The 15,743-nt window shown below is 41.6% G+C and overlaps 1 protein-coding gene across 1 annotated transcript; it reads right to left on the bottom strand.

The window, feature by feature from the left end:
* Positions 1-306: 306 nt before the first annotated feature.
* On the bottom strand, positions 307-15,438 carry adgrg4b (adhesion G protein-coupled receptor G4b). Its single transcript, XM_086179088.1, has 30 exons — positions 15,387-15,438; positions 14,433-14,557; positions 14,088-14,328; positions 12,920-13,207; positions 12,193-12,290; positions 11,649-11,710; positions 11,454-11,499; positions 11,192-11,196; positions 10,456-10,604; positions 10,194-10,388; positions 10,027-10,100; positions 9,770-9,843; positions 9,624-9,665; positions 8,607-8,770; positions 8,401-8,530; positions 7,250-7,350; positions 6,458-6,662; positions 6,215-6,380; positions 5,724-5,855; positions 5,434-5,559; positions 5,299-5,344; positions 5,000-5,103; positions 4,146-4,267; positions 3,667-3,935; positions 3,446-3,554; positions 2,879-2,957; positions 2,302-2,503; positions 1,585-1,686; positions 1,196-1,360; positions 307-622 (listed from the first exon to the last, which is right to left on the bottom strand). The coding sequence occupies exons 1-30, from the start codon at positions 15,436-15,438 to the stop codon at positions 486-488; spliced, it is 3,810 nt and encodes a 1,269-aa protein (XP_086035214.1). The 3' UTR covers positions 307-485.
* Between the last annotated feature and the right edge of the window lie 305 nt (positions 15,439-15,743).

A 15,743-nucleotide genomic window follows, 5' to 3' on the forward strand; every position in this document is an offset into this window, starting at 1 on the left:
GATATTATGAGGCTGGGAAATGCATCTCAAATGATATAAATTGCCAAAAAAAAAAGGAAAATTCAGACCATCACAAAAGGGAGATAGTGCATGCATTGAAAATATCCCATTCTGAGGTTGTGGATATTAATAGATGAAGTGATGTAGAATAATTAAGTGATTTAATTTGAAATACACATAATTAGGTAAGGCGGACTTCTATCGTCCCCAAATTATTATTTCATACAAACTGTGTGGTACCATGGTTCATAGTCACCATGGCTCCAGTCACCAGTTGCTTGGCAACCAACTCCTCCTTGGTACTGATGCAACTACTCGTCTTCATAATTACGGCTCTGGAGCAATATTTAACAAAAGACAACAGACATGCGCGATACAACTATTTTATGAAGCTAGATTACAGCTTCACTTGTTAAATTAGTCTCTACTCTCCATGTGATAAATATTTGGGTGGTTTGTGTTTAAAGTTTGCTCAGCATTGTGTTTCATATCTGGTCCTGCTGGCCGAGCAAGTGGTTCTCCCCGCCAGGCGTCGGGTTCATCACCCTCTGGGACGGCAGAGCTGCCACACCTGAAGGGATCCTCTGGGCTCGAGGGAGCGCAAGGGAATTCACAAAAAGACCTGCAAGATAATTCAACATGTGAACAATGTGAGGTGTGATAAACGTTTTCTCATATTTCGTGATGTGTTCCTGGGGGTGAAACATGAATTCAGCCATCAGCTGGGGGAGGAAACCTTTAGGAAATAACAATTGGGGCTTTTTAGTTGTTTGCACCAGCGTCATTACAAAGGCTTTTATGTAATTATTTGATTTCTGTCTCATTAATGTATGCAGTGACCTTCACCATGATTCTGGCAGGGAAGCAATTGTGCTGTCTGATTAAATTAGTGATCTTTGAAGTTGGCTGAATTTTAACAAGATGAATTATAACTTTTAATTGCAACCCAACATCTTTCAATAGATGTGGCTGAATGAATACAGAGTTTAATGTCAAAGAGAGAAACCACTGAAAAACAAAATGTCGCACCTTTTTAAAACTCATCAAGGATTAAGCCAAAACATTTAGCGAATTTACTTTTAATTTTGTATTAAAAGATTATCGTAATTAAATTTTTATGAGATTGTTCATTCATTTTGGCTTTTAATTAGTGTGAATTTTTATAAGAAGGATGTGTGCGACTTTGTGTCCTCACCCAGGTTTGGTCTTTTGCAGGAAGACCCTCTCTGGCTGGACTCAGAGGAGGCGGAAGTGCTGTCGGTGGAGCTGGACTTGACCGAGTGTACCGATGGCACGGACGGTCTCTGGGGATTTGGTCTGGGTTTGGTCACCACTCCAACTGATGCTGAGTTGCTCCACTCTGGATGACAACATCAAGCACAGCCTTTAATGTAAGTATAATTAAACCAACAATGCAAAACGATTACTTTCAGGACACACTGGGAACGCACACTCAAACCCTCTGGTGCAAAGCCAAGTTTGTAATCTAGGGACAAATGTGTGTTCTGAAATCTGCCATTAGCTAATTTACAAAAGACTTGTGGGTTTGTGCTACATTGCAGTTACAGTATGTGTCTGATTTACCAGAGTGTTCTTCAAGTCGAAAACGTCCAAAGCAGAGGTGAATCCTCCACTGCTTTCTGACATTCTCCTTCATCAGACAGTGGAAGATAAAAATGAAAATCCCTGGAAGACAAAGAAAAGTTGGTTGAGGTCATGAGTTTTGTTATCTGCCCTTGAGTAGAGACTGGTTTTGGTTGCGCTCTGAGATAAAACAAAAGAAATCATGCTAAGAGCAGCTGTGAAATAGTTGCATCATAGAGTCTCTGTTTGATTTCTGACTCTTAAAAAAACAACTGGGAGTTCTGTTGATTTTTTTTTCTTTTTTTTTTTTTCTCCACACTGAACCTTAAATGTATTGTAGAGAAACAGACACTGGAAATGGTGTCAAGTCAGACCAACCAAACTGCACCAACAGTCATACATTACTTGTTTCAACCAAGTCGGACTGGTGTTTAAATGGATGCCACCACATCACAAGTAGCTGCAGGATCGTGAAATTGGGTCAGGACTATAATTTAAACTGAATAGCTGTGTGCAGGTGGTTTAATGTGATTCTAAAAAACATCGTACTGAAGCAAACTGACTGCGTCTTACATTAGAGGCAGCTGAGGAATGTGACAGTGACACAGATAATAGATGAGAACTTGACAGGTACTGAATTGTGCCATTTCCTTTGCATGTATAATTCAGCAGTTTTCTGTCATTATCTGTCCAAAAAAGGAGGGAAAAACCATCAACCTTGCAGTGTGTTGAGTCCTGAGAACAGGTACAGCAGAACCATTCTGGCAGGGCCCCAGGTGAAAAAACCAAGAGTCCATGTGAGTCCCAGTAACAAGGTTAGACTGGCAACTCCTTTAAGGTCGTGTGTCACTCTTCTTTGGGTCCCAGCAGGACTGTTTGCCCGCATGTGGCGAATCTGGATCAGAACCACTACAAAAACCTAAGAAGGTATTCAAACCAAGGTTTAGGATTGTCAAGTATGGAACGTATGTGTGGAATCTAGAGGGCACTCGATCATGTGACAATCACATGGAGACTGTGATGCAAATATGCTAACAAAAAATAACAGATTAGCTCTGATTTATAGAAGGAAATAATACATTAACAGTCAAGTCTTATAGTTAGGTAATTAAAAAAAATATTTGTTACATGGATGAAATGCATGTCAGGGTATAATTTATAGTTAAACAGTGTTCTACTATGGCTTTGAGAAATGATATGTTCAAAATAACGCAGCTTTTACTGAGATGATATGGAGGTTTTGACGATTAATAAGATACTGTGATAAGAAAGCAGGAAGGTTAGAATTATTTACCCCAATATTAAAGAGAAACACCAGCAAGGCGTAGGCAACCACTGACACGTAGAATGTCACGTAGTCCTGCAGCCAACAGCTGGAGGGAAAATGAAACGTGAGACGAGAGAAGCCACAGGAAAATACTTCGGCCAGCATCGAATTCTTTGCCACACCATGTTGCTGTGTGAAAATATTTCCTAGTCATTCTGACCAGCCACATTTCTGTTTGACTCACTATGTCACACCCTGCAATTAATGAAATAACAGGAATTTCCCATTTTAACTGTCCAACTGCAGCCACAGGGACTAAATGGCAGGTGTGGGCTGCACCTGCTCTGGGTTCATAGTTTTAGATAATTCCAATAATTCAGGTGTGAGGTTGATTAATGTTGGAGGACAAAATGCCTTGCAAATTACATTTAAGCAAAACTCTTATTTTCAATTTGAATGCCTGGTGTTTTAGTTAATTGGCAGTTTACCATTGTAACCAAGTTGTGTGAGTTGTTTCATGTAATAACAATGAAATAGTTGCCAAGTAGTGGAAAAGGGGTCACATTGTGTTGCAGAGATTTAGTTCAATCTTACAAGTTGTCTGAGAATGGCTCCAGACTCGTCGGAGCATCAGAGTAGAGGTGACTGCCGTAGACCTCCCTGTCCACGATGAGCACCAGGACACAGATCACCAGAGGAATCCCTGTAGGGACTGGAATACTTCAATAATGCTGGTCATAGCTTGGAAGCTGAGTTTGTCAAAATACTTCCAGGTCAGTGTGTTTTCTCTAACAACAGTTAAACATATGACTCACCCCATCCCAGAGCGCAGAACTTGAGTATATAAGAGGGCACATATACGTTGAAGACTTTGACGAGGGCAAAGTACATATTAACGGCCTCTAATCCCATCCAGGTGAAGGAAGCCAGGAGGAAGTAGTGCAGTGTGGATGCTACAGCCACACAGAGACCGTAGAGACCCCAGGAGGACAGCCAGGAGTTGACTAGAAACACCAGGTTCAAGCCCAGCAGGGCCAGGGAGAGGTTGATGAGGATCTGAGAAGGGTAGTCGCGGCGAAGCTTCCTGAAGATGCAGGTGAAGGTAAGACATCAAAATGAGAGCGCACAACACAACATCTGTATGTTTTGATATTGTCAAGAGTGGAGAACATCCTTAGACTTATGTGAAGAAATACAGAAGAAATGAAAGTGATTTGAAAAAGATTAATGTGTATCTTGTCAGTGTATGATAAGTAGACAGCATTTAGAAAATAGAGACGGTAGTTGGTCTCACTCAAAAGCTGTGTAGGTGAGAACCGTGATCCCCAAGAACAGTGATGAGACTCCACAACCAACATAGGTGATAATAGTCAGGATCTCCTCATTAACTGGGTCCACCCGCTCCCTGGAGACGTCCTTCAAGGGTTGAAAAACACAGGGATTTGTAATCTGATTGGTCAACTTGACCGACTCAAATCAGCATAACAGCACATCTGGCTGTGCCTCATCCCTACACATCTGCCGTGAGTGGTTTGCGAAGTTGTTTCTGCTGTGCCTTATTTTTGCCAGCAGAGGGCCCTCTGGACCGCTTGAATGTGGATAAGTACTTGAGTCTCTTCTAGACAATCCTGATGATTCTAGCTCAAATTCTGATAACGCTACGAGCCATTTTGTGGGGCTGTGTGATGCTCTGAAAATTGAATTCAGTGTTTCACAGCTGCAGGAGGAACTTCAGAGTAGACGGCTGTGCAGCCTATGATGTAAGCACAGGTTGGTTGTAATAACGCTCACTGTCATGTCATTTAATGTCACATTAGTATATATAGGCATATATCCAAGGGAAATAATTTTTTTAAAAATCCATGTTCTGGGGATTCCTGTCCCTGCAAAGTTGTGCTTGATGTAAAAATGATGTCTCCTTTTAAAAAAAGAAAGAAAGAATAATAATTATCCCCCCCAAAATAGTTCAGTCTCCTCAAAGATAATGACTGTGTTCACCTTTGTGTCACTTGTCTTTATTTATTGAGCTTTGAGCCTCCTCTGCTGGTTGATCTGCTTTACTTCTCTATGACTGCTACTAATACTGCTGCTGCCATTGGCAGCACTTCCTCCAGAACCTTTAAATGTTCTTCAGTCCCTCTGATTTACCAAAAGAACACCAAAGTGTGTGAGGTGGTCACACAGGCACGTTGTGTAGTCAGCGCTACTGTTGTATTTCCTGCAGCCGTGACCGTCCCAGCCTCCATGTCCGCCTAGAAGGCGACAGAGACATTACGGCAAAGACGTGAATGACTTGTTCACAACATTAATAATTGCTGCATTCAGAACTCTGGTGTTCCGACCGCTGAGACTTCTAAAGAGCCGCTTGTGATATTATTTTCAGAAGTTGGCACGTCTGTTATTTATAAAGTTGTACACAATGTAAAACCCTATAAATTAGTACTTACTGTTTTTATTGAAGTTCCAGTACACACATTTTACATCCTTGGAAAGCTGAACAGAGATGAAGATGTGTTAATGGAGTAGAAAGAAAAAGACTCATCAATTCTTGATGATAATGATAATGAGCCATCTGCTCTTACATGGTTGGGTTTGAGATGATGGAGCGTGACTTTAACGTCTTCATCCAGGTCCTGGATTGGAGAGGTTACGTTCGTCACACTGGCTGACACCACGAAGCTGTTGAGGATGTGCCCCTTGTGGCTGCTCTGAAAACAAAGAATAAGTCATTTCACCTGCGTTAACAAAAAGAGTTTTTGTCCACACATTTCCTTTTAATATTACCCCTTAGCATTGAAAACATTCATCAAAATATAGTTACTTATTCCAACAGAGTTTTCTTCATCTGTATTATGATGAGATTTCACTGTACCCTAAAGAGCTCTGGGATGCCGTAGAACTGAAACAGAACTCTCGGGCTGTTCTGGGGGAAGTTCTGCTGCAGGACCGACGGCAGGGAGATGAATGCCACCGTGCTGTTAACTGGATACCTGTTGATAAAAATCTGCAAGAATAGAAAAATACATTTCCAATTCACAGCGTGGGCTAATTACTAGCAGCATGATAGAACTCAGAGCCAACTCTCAAATGTTTAAAAAAAAAAAAATCATTCTAAGAACCTCTGGTCACTGTTATCATCATAAATAGAGATTAAAAAAAGTTTTTTTGGTGAAATATCACTGTGCTCTGATAGCAAGTTGGTAAGTTTGAAGCTTTAGTGTTAGAACAGAATCTGTGACTCACTGATGGTGATGGTTAAGTCATTCGAAACTCAGATATTATGAATGTCTTATACTGTGTCAAATGATGGCGTGGCATGCGGATTATTTAAGTTCAATGAAAAGCTGGTTTTAATGCACCAACCTCAGGCTTTGAGCCTGTCCGGTCAGATGACACTCCGAAAGTCAAAGTGGCAAACTGTCCAGGACATACATCCACCACTGAGATAGCAACGGCCGGAGCAACCAGAGTGGATGATCCCTCAAAGCCCACCATCCTGTCCCCCACTGCCTCTGTGAGATTCAGTATACTGGAGAGGAAACAGAGATGTTCGTACGCTGGACAAATCACAGATTCCTTCATTTGGATTCTTGGTTGCAGCCTCACGTGTTGGTGAAAGGCAGAAGATCGCTGTCAGACTCCAGTATGTCAGAGATGATGTTGATGAGGGCTTGGCCCAGGTTTGGAGTGACCACGCTCTGGTTCACGACATCCTCCAGCTTGTTGAGCACCGTGACCAGCTCCTGGTAGTTGAGGGTGGAGTGGTTGCTCAGTAAATCCTCAATCATCTCCACCACGTCCAGGGCGTTCTCTTGAGACGGAAACACACAGGATCTGAAGATGGTCCTCATCTTCTCATCTACTAGCTTTTTATTTTACAATTTGCAAAACTGGAATTCTGTTTGATTAACAAATCCAGTACCTGCATATTGGAGCAAATGTTCAGTTAAGACTAAGATTGAGTTCCGGGGGTCATTTTTTTTACTTGAACCACATAGCCTTTTGTAAATTTAACTTAAATCTACATTTTGATGCGAATTCCTGTTTATCTTTTGTGTGTAAACAGACATTTCAGAGAATGTATGTCCATGAAAATTTTCCCCACAGTTATGGAAATGTCATGGATATTTATGAGCAAAAAATGTGGATGAACCCTGCATACTGGATTATTGAGCTTAAGTTTAAATAAAACCTTTCATGTTTGTGTAGATTCACCTCTTATTTTCATCACTTGCTCAACAGGATAGGGGGTTACGTTTGACGAAGCTCAGATTTTTTTGCTTCAATTTTACTGCAGCAATACACTTTCCATCCTTAACTTTGTATTCAACCATAAATATAGACATAACTGAATTAATTCTGAAGTACATCGTATGAGACACGTGAAAAGTAACAGACCAGCGTTGACTTCGACGTGGTTGAGGTCAGGGATGGTCTCCACCACTAGAGGGCAGTCTTGCAGGTCTGGAGCCATCCACTTTGTACTGAGGCACAGCTTACTGTCATAGGCAGGCGGCAAAAGGAAAGAGGTGCAATTCATACTTGTCACAAAGTCATTTTGATACTTGATTTTATAATCTTTTCATCAATTTAGCGAGTCAGGGATATTTTATGGTTGATCCTGTTAAGGCTTTGTATCTTTAATAGAATATACGTCAGGTTGTTGTTTTTATGTTTGTAATTATCGACTTAAGACAGACGTGAGGGTGGAAATGCTGGGATTCACTTATTTGTTAACCCTGCTCACTGTTGACACCGAGCTCCTGGCTATTGCTTTAACAGCAGGTCCGTCTCTCACAGCTCATGTGCACTCATCAATAAACCTACGACAGCCTCGTGAACACCGACCAATGACGTCAGCGCTCGTTAGGCTCAAATTTAGTGAAGCGTTAAACTTGTGATGACCATGAAGAACTTTCCACAACGGTTGTAATTGTTGTGAAATCAAACAAACAAGGCTGTTTGGCTCTATTCAAAGTAAATCAGTCAAATCATTTCTATTGGTGTGATATTCTAGTATCAACTCTTGAGTTTTGGCACGTTTGACATGAGAGCTGCAACGTGAAATCGATCAGTCGGACGACAGAAAATGCTTTTGTAGTTTGATAATCAACAGGAATCTTTAAAAAAACAACAACAAAAAACAAAAAAAACAGAGACAATTATCTGCCATATTCTTAGTTCCTGAATATTTCATCCAGCCTGTCTGGAAATAACCACCATTCCACATGAACTCTGCTCTGTCACCTTTTTAGTTTCTGCTGTGAGACAGAATTATGATTTAAACATATGAATCTAATAAGGTGGTGTAGGTGGTTTTGGCCTGTTAATCGTATTTGATTTGCGATGTAGTTTGCTTCCTACGTGATGGTGAAATGACTATCTTGAGTTTTGGATTGTTAGATAAAAAAATCAACTGATATTTTTCTAATAAGACAGATCAAAGCATTGATTTAGAGGATGATGATGAATTGCAGCCCTTATTCAAAGTTGTGATGGCGCTTTTTGCTGTTGCTGTAGGTGTGAATGTGAACAGCGAGGGTTATCACCAGTATCTGGTGGCGTAGCGGTGAGGGTTTCTTGGACACGGCAGTGCAGCAGTTTTCCCCCCTGAAGTTGTGGGCCACTCAAACAGGCCTTTCCTTGTCTGGTGGGTTTCTGCTACACACTTGAGAATCACTAAAACAGACAGGAAGAGTGAACTGAACCTGTCATATCAGGTGTTACGATTCTCCCCTGCGTGACCCTCACTCACGTATGCGGCTTATTTCTATGTCTGTGGTTGCTATGGAGACGGAGCCGTCATTGTAAGGCTTGAGCAGCAGGTCTCGTAGCTGCTCCTCCATCTCCAGTGTGTCTGCTTGTGACATCATGACCTGAATCTGGAAGATGCAGCGCTCTCTGGAGACAACCGACAGATGATTATGGGATGCACAGAAAGCAAATTATCCACAAAACAAGCAATAACTTATCAAGTAAATGTGAAAAATGACAAGTCAATGATATTCTTCTAGCAGGAAATGTTTCCCAAGATTGAACTAAATTTAAGAAATAATAACAGGAATGTTGAGCAGCTTGTTTAACTGGCATCCTTCCATTATTGTCTTCTTGTGTGTTCATCACCTCATAATAATTCCCTCGTGTGTGTGTGTGTGTGTGTGTGTGTGTGTGTGTGGTCCTTATATAGAATCGTACCTTGAAACTCTGTTTACAGACGCCTGTGTAAAAAGTACAATATTAGTCTAATATCAGGAGGAAAAACTTTGTTTTTTTTTAAATGACAAAACAAGGATTAAGCTTGGTGTCGCCGACATGTTGAGACATTTAAAGTAGATCTTTCACACTAGAAGTCAAGTCCACATGGCTGCCCAGTGGGGGTCCTGTTAGAAACTAAACATGGGTTTGTCAAGATGCGTTGCATCAGTTTTTTTGTCTTTTTACTGACCGACCCTTTGAGAAAACATTTTATTTTTGTTCATTTATTACTTCAAAAGTGTCAAATTCTGCAGTGACAACAAAATAATTTTAGCAAAGAGTCTCTTTAGTGTTTGAAAAGTAATACCTTGATTATGGAAGCTAAATTATTTCAAAATAAAAGTGTTAAACTTAAACCTTTTAAAGCTTATTGATCACCAGGTTTGTTATTTAGAATTTGCCCACAGAAACAGAAAAACCAACAGTATGTGTCTGGATTGATCAGCCTTCACTCACGCACATACTGAAGGTTTGATCCTTTTGAAATGTCACTGCCAAGAATGAGAACTTCGATTTTCTTACCTCTTCAGAAACGGAGATGTGTGGCTGCAGTGTACGTCTGTGAGGGAGGTTGACATGTCAGCCGAATAGTTTTCTCACCGTTGTGGTTTGCTCTTGACTTGGATTAGATGTTAGGATGTGAAATAGATGGTGAGGGTAAACTTGTACCTTTGAGTTTTGGGGAGCAACTGGAGGTCAAGCACCACCATCCTGTCACCAGGTAGGCTGCTGTTCAGCTGTGAACAGAGATTTAAAAGACCAGAAAATTCTTTACGAGCATCTTATTCATGGAACATGTTGTCCTTGTTCCTTCACTGGCTACATTTAATACAGGTGAAGAAGCAAAATCTGTCTCAGAGCCATAAAACTAAATGAGTTGTGCAGGTTTGGGGGGGCGGGGGGGGGGGGGTGGCACATACCCAGGTGGAAAGAATGTGCTTTGCCTCACAGTCCCCTGTAATGGAAACGTTCACCTTGACCTCAAAATACAGCTCTGCAGAAAAGACAACCAACCAGAACTTGAAAAAAAACAACAACTTTTTTTCCTATAAAGATGTGGGCACAAGTATTACCACGGTAGACTGACTGGAGAGATTAGCAGGCGCGGGTGTGGAGGTGGTGACTGTCGCGGCGGGGGTTGTGGTGTCTGCAGCAGGGGTTGTGGTGTCTGTGACGGTGGTTGTTGGGAAGGGTCCAGTAGAGGTGCTCGTAGTCGTGGCTGTGGCAGGAGAAGGCTCCATCGTCTGACCCGGGGGATTGGTGGTGGCAGAGGAGAAGCTCTCTGAAAGCAAGTTAACCCCTGTTCTGTTCATATTAAAACCAGAAGACGTGTGGAAGGACGGTCTTACCGACAGGCGTGATGTGTATACTGTCTTTGTCAGCCAGCAGCAGGCCGCTGGGCACTGGATATCCGATCACCAGGTCCATGTAGATCTCCTTCTGCACCGCCGCCACATCCAAACAGGGGATGACACTCACATGAACCAGGCAGTTGAACCTGCAGATGAGACGGAGGATTGAGGGCGGGGCCGCATGGGGTTGCTGTCTGTAGTTGTTGGTCGAAATGTAGTGCGATCAGTTCAAATCTTGAATTCTGTTCGCGTAAACTCAGTCATAACATTTATATACTCATTGTACATGGTGTGTATTGGATCTTTGCTGTATTGAACAAGAGACGACTCTAACCAGCTTTCATTTCCTAAAAACTAGTAAGAGTCCTCAAGAAAATCGTCAAAGATGTGGCCAGTAAGTGATGACATCATGGACTGGAATGAACAGGCTACAAAACACTGAAATGATTCCTCTTCATCAAATACAAACCTTGTAGATTTCAATGAGATGCATTACCAATTTTGGTTATTTCTTTTTCATTCAATTATTTTGTATCAACTAATTACTCATTGGCTCTAACGATATAAATATATATAAATATTTTTAAATGGGATCTAAGGCGGCTGCTTTAGCTTACCATGTTTAGCCTCTTACAGACAACACAACCCAGGATTTGTAAAACCTGAACCGCTTGGAGGAAAAACCTGAATAGATGCCTAATCCTGTTCCCAGTCCAAGTTGAGGGTAGCCCACCTCATCTGGAGAATAAAGGACACGCACAGTTACATGCTAAAGTACTCACACACACACACACACACATGTTGAACATACACATCATCAAGAGTTTAGGTAAAGACATTTTACTAAGGATTACACTATGTTTTGTCTTTGTGCTCTGGGGAAGTTATTGCACTGGTATCTCTTGTTATCGGCCAGCGTATACAAAAATACAGCAATATTTAGACTATAAGTGTATTTGTGATGGTCTTTTTTTACCAAGCTAACGTGGACTTACCAGGATTTCCTCGTTTGTCTCTACGAAGCTGTCATCATGACTCGGGCTGCATAAAACACAGGAGGCTTCAGACAGCTTATCAAGTCTTTTGTCATGTACTGTTTACCTGAGTTGCTGTGACTTAGGTATGAAGTAAGGAATTTTACAGCAGAGTAGGCAGTCTTCAGGGTTCTGAACTAGAACTAGAACGCCTACCTGATCACTTCAAACACAGACACTCTGTGTAAATAGATGCCAGTGGGCAGAACCTTTCTGAGCTGCAGGAACAACAAACAGCAGAGGGAGATTACAGCGAGTCATGGTAACACCTGCACATCCATGAGACCTGTGAATCTCTAAAAACTTCATGTACAAAGTGCATATTTTTAAGAATTGAATTAATTGCGTGAATTTTGAATTTACTTCTCCGTGATCAGGGGACAGTCAGTGTAGGTCCCATTTATATTAAATAAAGACTTAATCTTGCCATCAAATGTAGTTTAATATTAAGTGTACATGAATTCACATTTTCCTAACTTAACAGGTCAGATTATGTCGTATTCATCACTCTATCTGCTGAAAATATTTGGCATTACACAGGACGCGCACGAACATGACCCGTGGATAAAGAAAAGTCAAATTACGGATAATGAAATTTGAGGAAGTTATGACATTTTCCAGTTGCTCTCCATTTCAGTCCTGTTTATCATGGTGATAATGAAACGAGTTAAGTTTGTGTGTGTTTCTGTGTGTGTTTTACCCATTGATGTGCGATGTCTCTGGCCTGGTAGAGTTCTGTGTTTTCCCCGTCGTAGCGGATGATGTCGAACATCAGCCTCACCTTGTAAGTGGACCATTCTGTCAGAGGAGAACAAGACTCACTCGCCTTAATTTAAGTAAAGAACCGTGAAATCACACAGAAAAGGGGAGAAAAGAAACTCAATTTTGGAGTTGAACCTTCACTATGATGCCCAGAAATTATTAGTGTCAACTCTCATTTTTTCCCCACATGAATCTGAGCGCATCTCTTCTCTGCCGTGTTATTAAACGTGTTCAGTGTAAGGTAGAAATCTACTTTGTGCTGTTATTTTCATAAATCAAACCTCTCCAGAGGGGCGCAACATTAATCTCAACATCTTCAGTCTGATCAAGAGGGTTCATGTCTGCGGCGAGAAGTACAGCCGGTTCCAGCTTGGCGGGGAGAAAAACGGCGAGCTGTGACAGCTGTGTGATTAATGCCTCTGATCTTCGCGTTATTGATCACAGACTAGCTTCTATATTTGTCAAACTGATAAAAAGACAGGTGGCCAGTATTTAATCTGCAGGAGCAGCGGTGGCGTCGACCACTGAGGAAAACGTTGTAAAATGCTTCATGAAACTGACAAACCATTAACTACATAAAAGTTACTGTAGTGCAAACACGGTGGAGGCGGTGAGGGGAGAGCGCTACATGTTTCATAAAAGTTTTCTGTTTCCCGCTGGCTCACCGCACTGAAGGGTGAAGTCGGGCAGTGGAGTACACATGTCAATCTCCCAGTAGTCTCTGTCCCACTTCACCAGGTCCCCCTCTGTACAGTTCAGCGATGTCACTTCCTGTTTGCTGCGTTCTCGCCCCCATATTCGAAATAGAGATAATGTGCCGAACAGACCAGTGAGTGGAATGATCCGGATATTCCCGTTCACCAGCTGGTGTGCAGCACCCAGAGTGAGGGTACCGTTAAGGGTCAGTGTGCAGCATGAAGGAGAAATGGAGGTCGAAGTGTCCGAATCATCAACTAGAAGAGAAGAAATGAGGGAAACGATAAAAGACAATGTGACATAAAACACATTTTAGCGATGTGGCTGTGACAGGCTGCTAACTTCGTTTTTAGACCTTCAGCTGACTTCAATGCAATTACTTTGACAGATTTTCATTCTAAAGCCTGTTCAAGTCTGCAGTATCGTGGTTAATATTTTACCAAAATGTAAAAGCAAGAAATGTAACGTGAAACCAATATGGCCACCGCAATGGACTGTTTGAAGAAGTAGACAGAGCCTCCATATGTTATAATTGAAGAGAGTACTGAAGTGCCTTAAACCTGCATTCTTCCTACAGGCCAGCAGGGGGAAAATCCAGAAAAAAAAACAGTCCATTTTATTGGAATCTATGAGAAAACGACCCTATTTCTCCATTAACTTGGTCCAAGTGTTTTTCATTTTGGTCTCAAGTGGTAGTTCAAGTCTGGCCCTGATTTTGTAAAAAGTCTCCCCACTCAGAGAAGACAGCACAATAAAGCAGTTATATTTTAGGGTGTGGCAACTGTATGACAAGTCGCTGAATTACAATGGAGGCGTTACAGTGGGTATTCATCCCACCTCTATGTCCAAATATGGTCACTTCTGGTTGCAACACTAGACGAGTTTGTACAGACCAAAATGCCCAACCTGATGCTTTTGTAACAGAAATCCATAAGTCAGTTGTTAAGTAGAAATATAATATTAAAAAAAAAAATCGTAGGTTTGTAAAATAGGCAGCTTTGGTGAAATTAAGCCTCATAGTTTGTCACAGAATCATGCTAACAGACAGTCAGACACCATCAATATTATCAAGACTTCAATCCTGTGTTTATTCCTTGATAAAGTCCCACTGGAGCACTCCAGAGGCTAGAGACCCACCTGGCATGATGTCCACCGGGCTGCCGTTGAGGTACAGGACAGGTCTGTCTCTTTTATGTGACCAGGTCAGACACAGTGAGTACCACTGAGACAGATGGAGGTTGAAGGAAGATGGGGTAGTCCACTCCATCCCAAACAACCAGACCATCAAATGACCTCGCTTCCCGCCCAAACCCAGCTCGGCACACTGAACTTCCGGGTGACGGTACATGAAGGCGGTCCATTGTGAGCTCGCCAAAGCCTGGATACAGTTAATAATGTGTGATCCATTCATGGTGATGGGTTACAATTCCTAGAAACTGCTTCTATGTTCCCGTGGCAACGACGTGAAGTAAAGTTCATTACCTTAAACTTCAGATTGAGGCAAACTGTGAACTGCGAGGTTGGAACAGAGATCTGAGGCTTCAGTGTCCAGTGCCTGCACCCGAAAGTAAAGTCTGCTACCTCCCCCCAGAGACTGAGCAGAGGGGCTGACCGACAACACAATCGTACAGTCACTCATCAGCACAACAACACACTGGTAGAGCAGCTAAATAGTGCACGTATCCACTCAGACTTCATGAGGAAACGCCCCTCTGCTTTAAAATCAAATTATGTCAGATGTTGCTTCAACAAACCCACTGAATGTAATTTGATTATGATCTGTTGAAGACATTACGGTTACGACACAAAGCTGATTTCAATTTCTAGATAATCTCTTGGATGTTTTAAATTATTTATCCAGGAAAGTCCCAGTAAATTATCTCCTCTGCTGCTGAGTTATGGTCAAGACAGCAAAATAGTACAAGAAAATTACACGAGGAAAAGTAACATCACTAAGAAGCAAATAGTGGCAGTTGATGGCCATGAAGGCTGATTTTAAGATATTTTTGAACATGCCAAGAGGGTAAAAATTTGAAATCGGTTAACCTTGTAGCTTGTAGCTCCAAGCAAACTGAGATTGCAAAGCAAAGAAATCTAATCAACTCGGTTCAGGTTTTTGGGGCCATTAGGATCTTGTGTTAGCCCCCCTAAAATAATGTAGACCTACACAATAATAATCTTAACTACTACGTACTACTACAGCCCAAGTATGATGAAGCTGAAGAGCCTGCAGATCTTTTAATAACTCAGTTAATTGAACACTTCATGTTCTTCTCATGTTTGCGTCACCCACATCTCGGAGAGACCAACATGTGTGTGTGTAGTGTTGAGGGTCTGCAGTGTTTGCTTTAGACATGTTTGAGGGATTTACGGTTCACTCAGTGACTTTAACACACAACTTTGGAGGTTTTTTTTAATTCTAAACTCTCTTCCTACCTCCCAGTGTGGCCGAGGCGACGCTGATCAGCAGAGCCACTGACACAAACATATGCGGGAGCTTGTGATGGATGGTCATCACAAATCTGAAAACACAAATGGATTTCGTGTGCAGCCTTTTCCAGTCGATGAACAGAAATTCTGCGATTGGCTTGCGTAAAGAAATTGTACAAAGATTTAGCGCAACATTCTCACTCAGTACAAATGATTTCTTCGTATGAAAATAAATATTTCAAGTTTCAGTCATTAAAACCAATAATTTTCATGTTTTTTTGTTTGTTTTTTTTAAATTCAAGGATGTGACGTTCAAGCCTTTCAACAACAGAAGCACCTACCTTGTTAAGGAAAATAACTTTG

The sequence above is a fragment of the Aulostomus chinensis genome, chromosome 15 (genome assembly GCF_037954235.1).
Source record: "Aulostomus chinensis isolate RoL2024-O1b breed Wild chromosome 15, RoL_Achi_v1.0, whole genome shotgun sequence".
In the NCBI taxonomy this organism is placed as follows: domain Eukaryota; kingdom Metazoa; phylum Chordata; class Actinopteri; order Syngnathiformes; family Aulostomidae; genus Aulostomus; species Aulostomus chinensis.

Bases quoted from the DNA above. Each gene is read 5' to 3' on its own strand.
- adgrg4b (XM_086179088.1), bottom strand. From the start codon at position 15,438: ATGTTTGTGTCAGTGGCTCTGCTGATCAGCGTCGCCTCGGCCACACTG. The intron at 9,844-10,026 runs GTATGTGCCACC...CTCTGTTCACAG, and splicing joins AGCACATTCTTTCCACCTGG to CTGAACAGCAGCCTACCTGG. The intron at 6,381-6,457 runs GTGAGGCTGCAA...TTTCCTCTCCAG, and splicing joins CTTCTGCCTTTCACCAACAC to TATACTGAATCTCACAGAGG.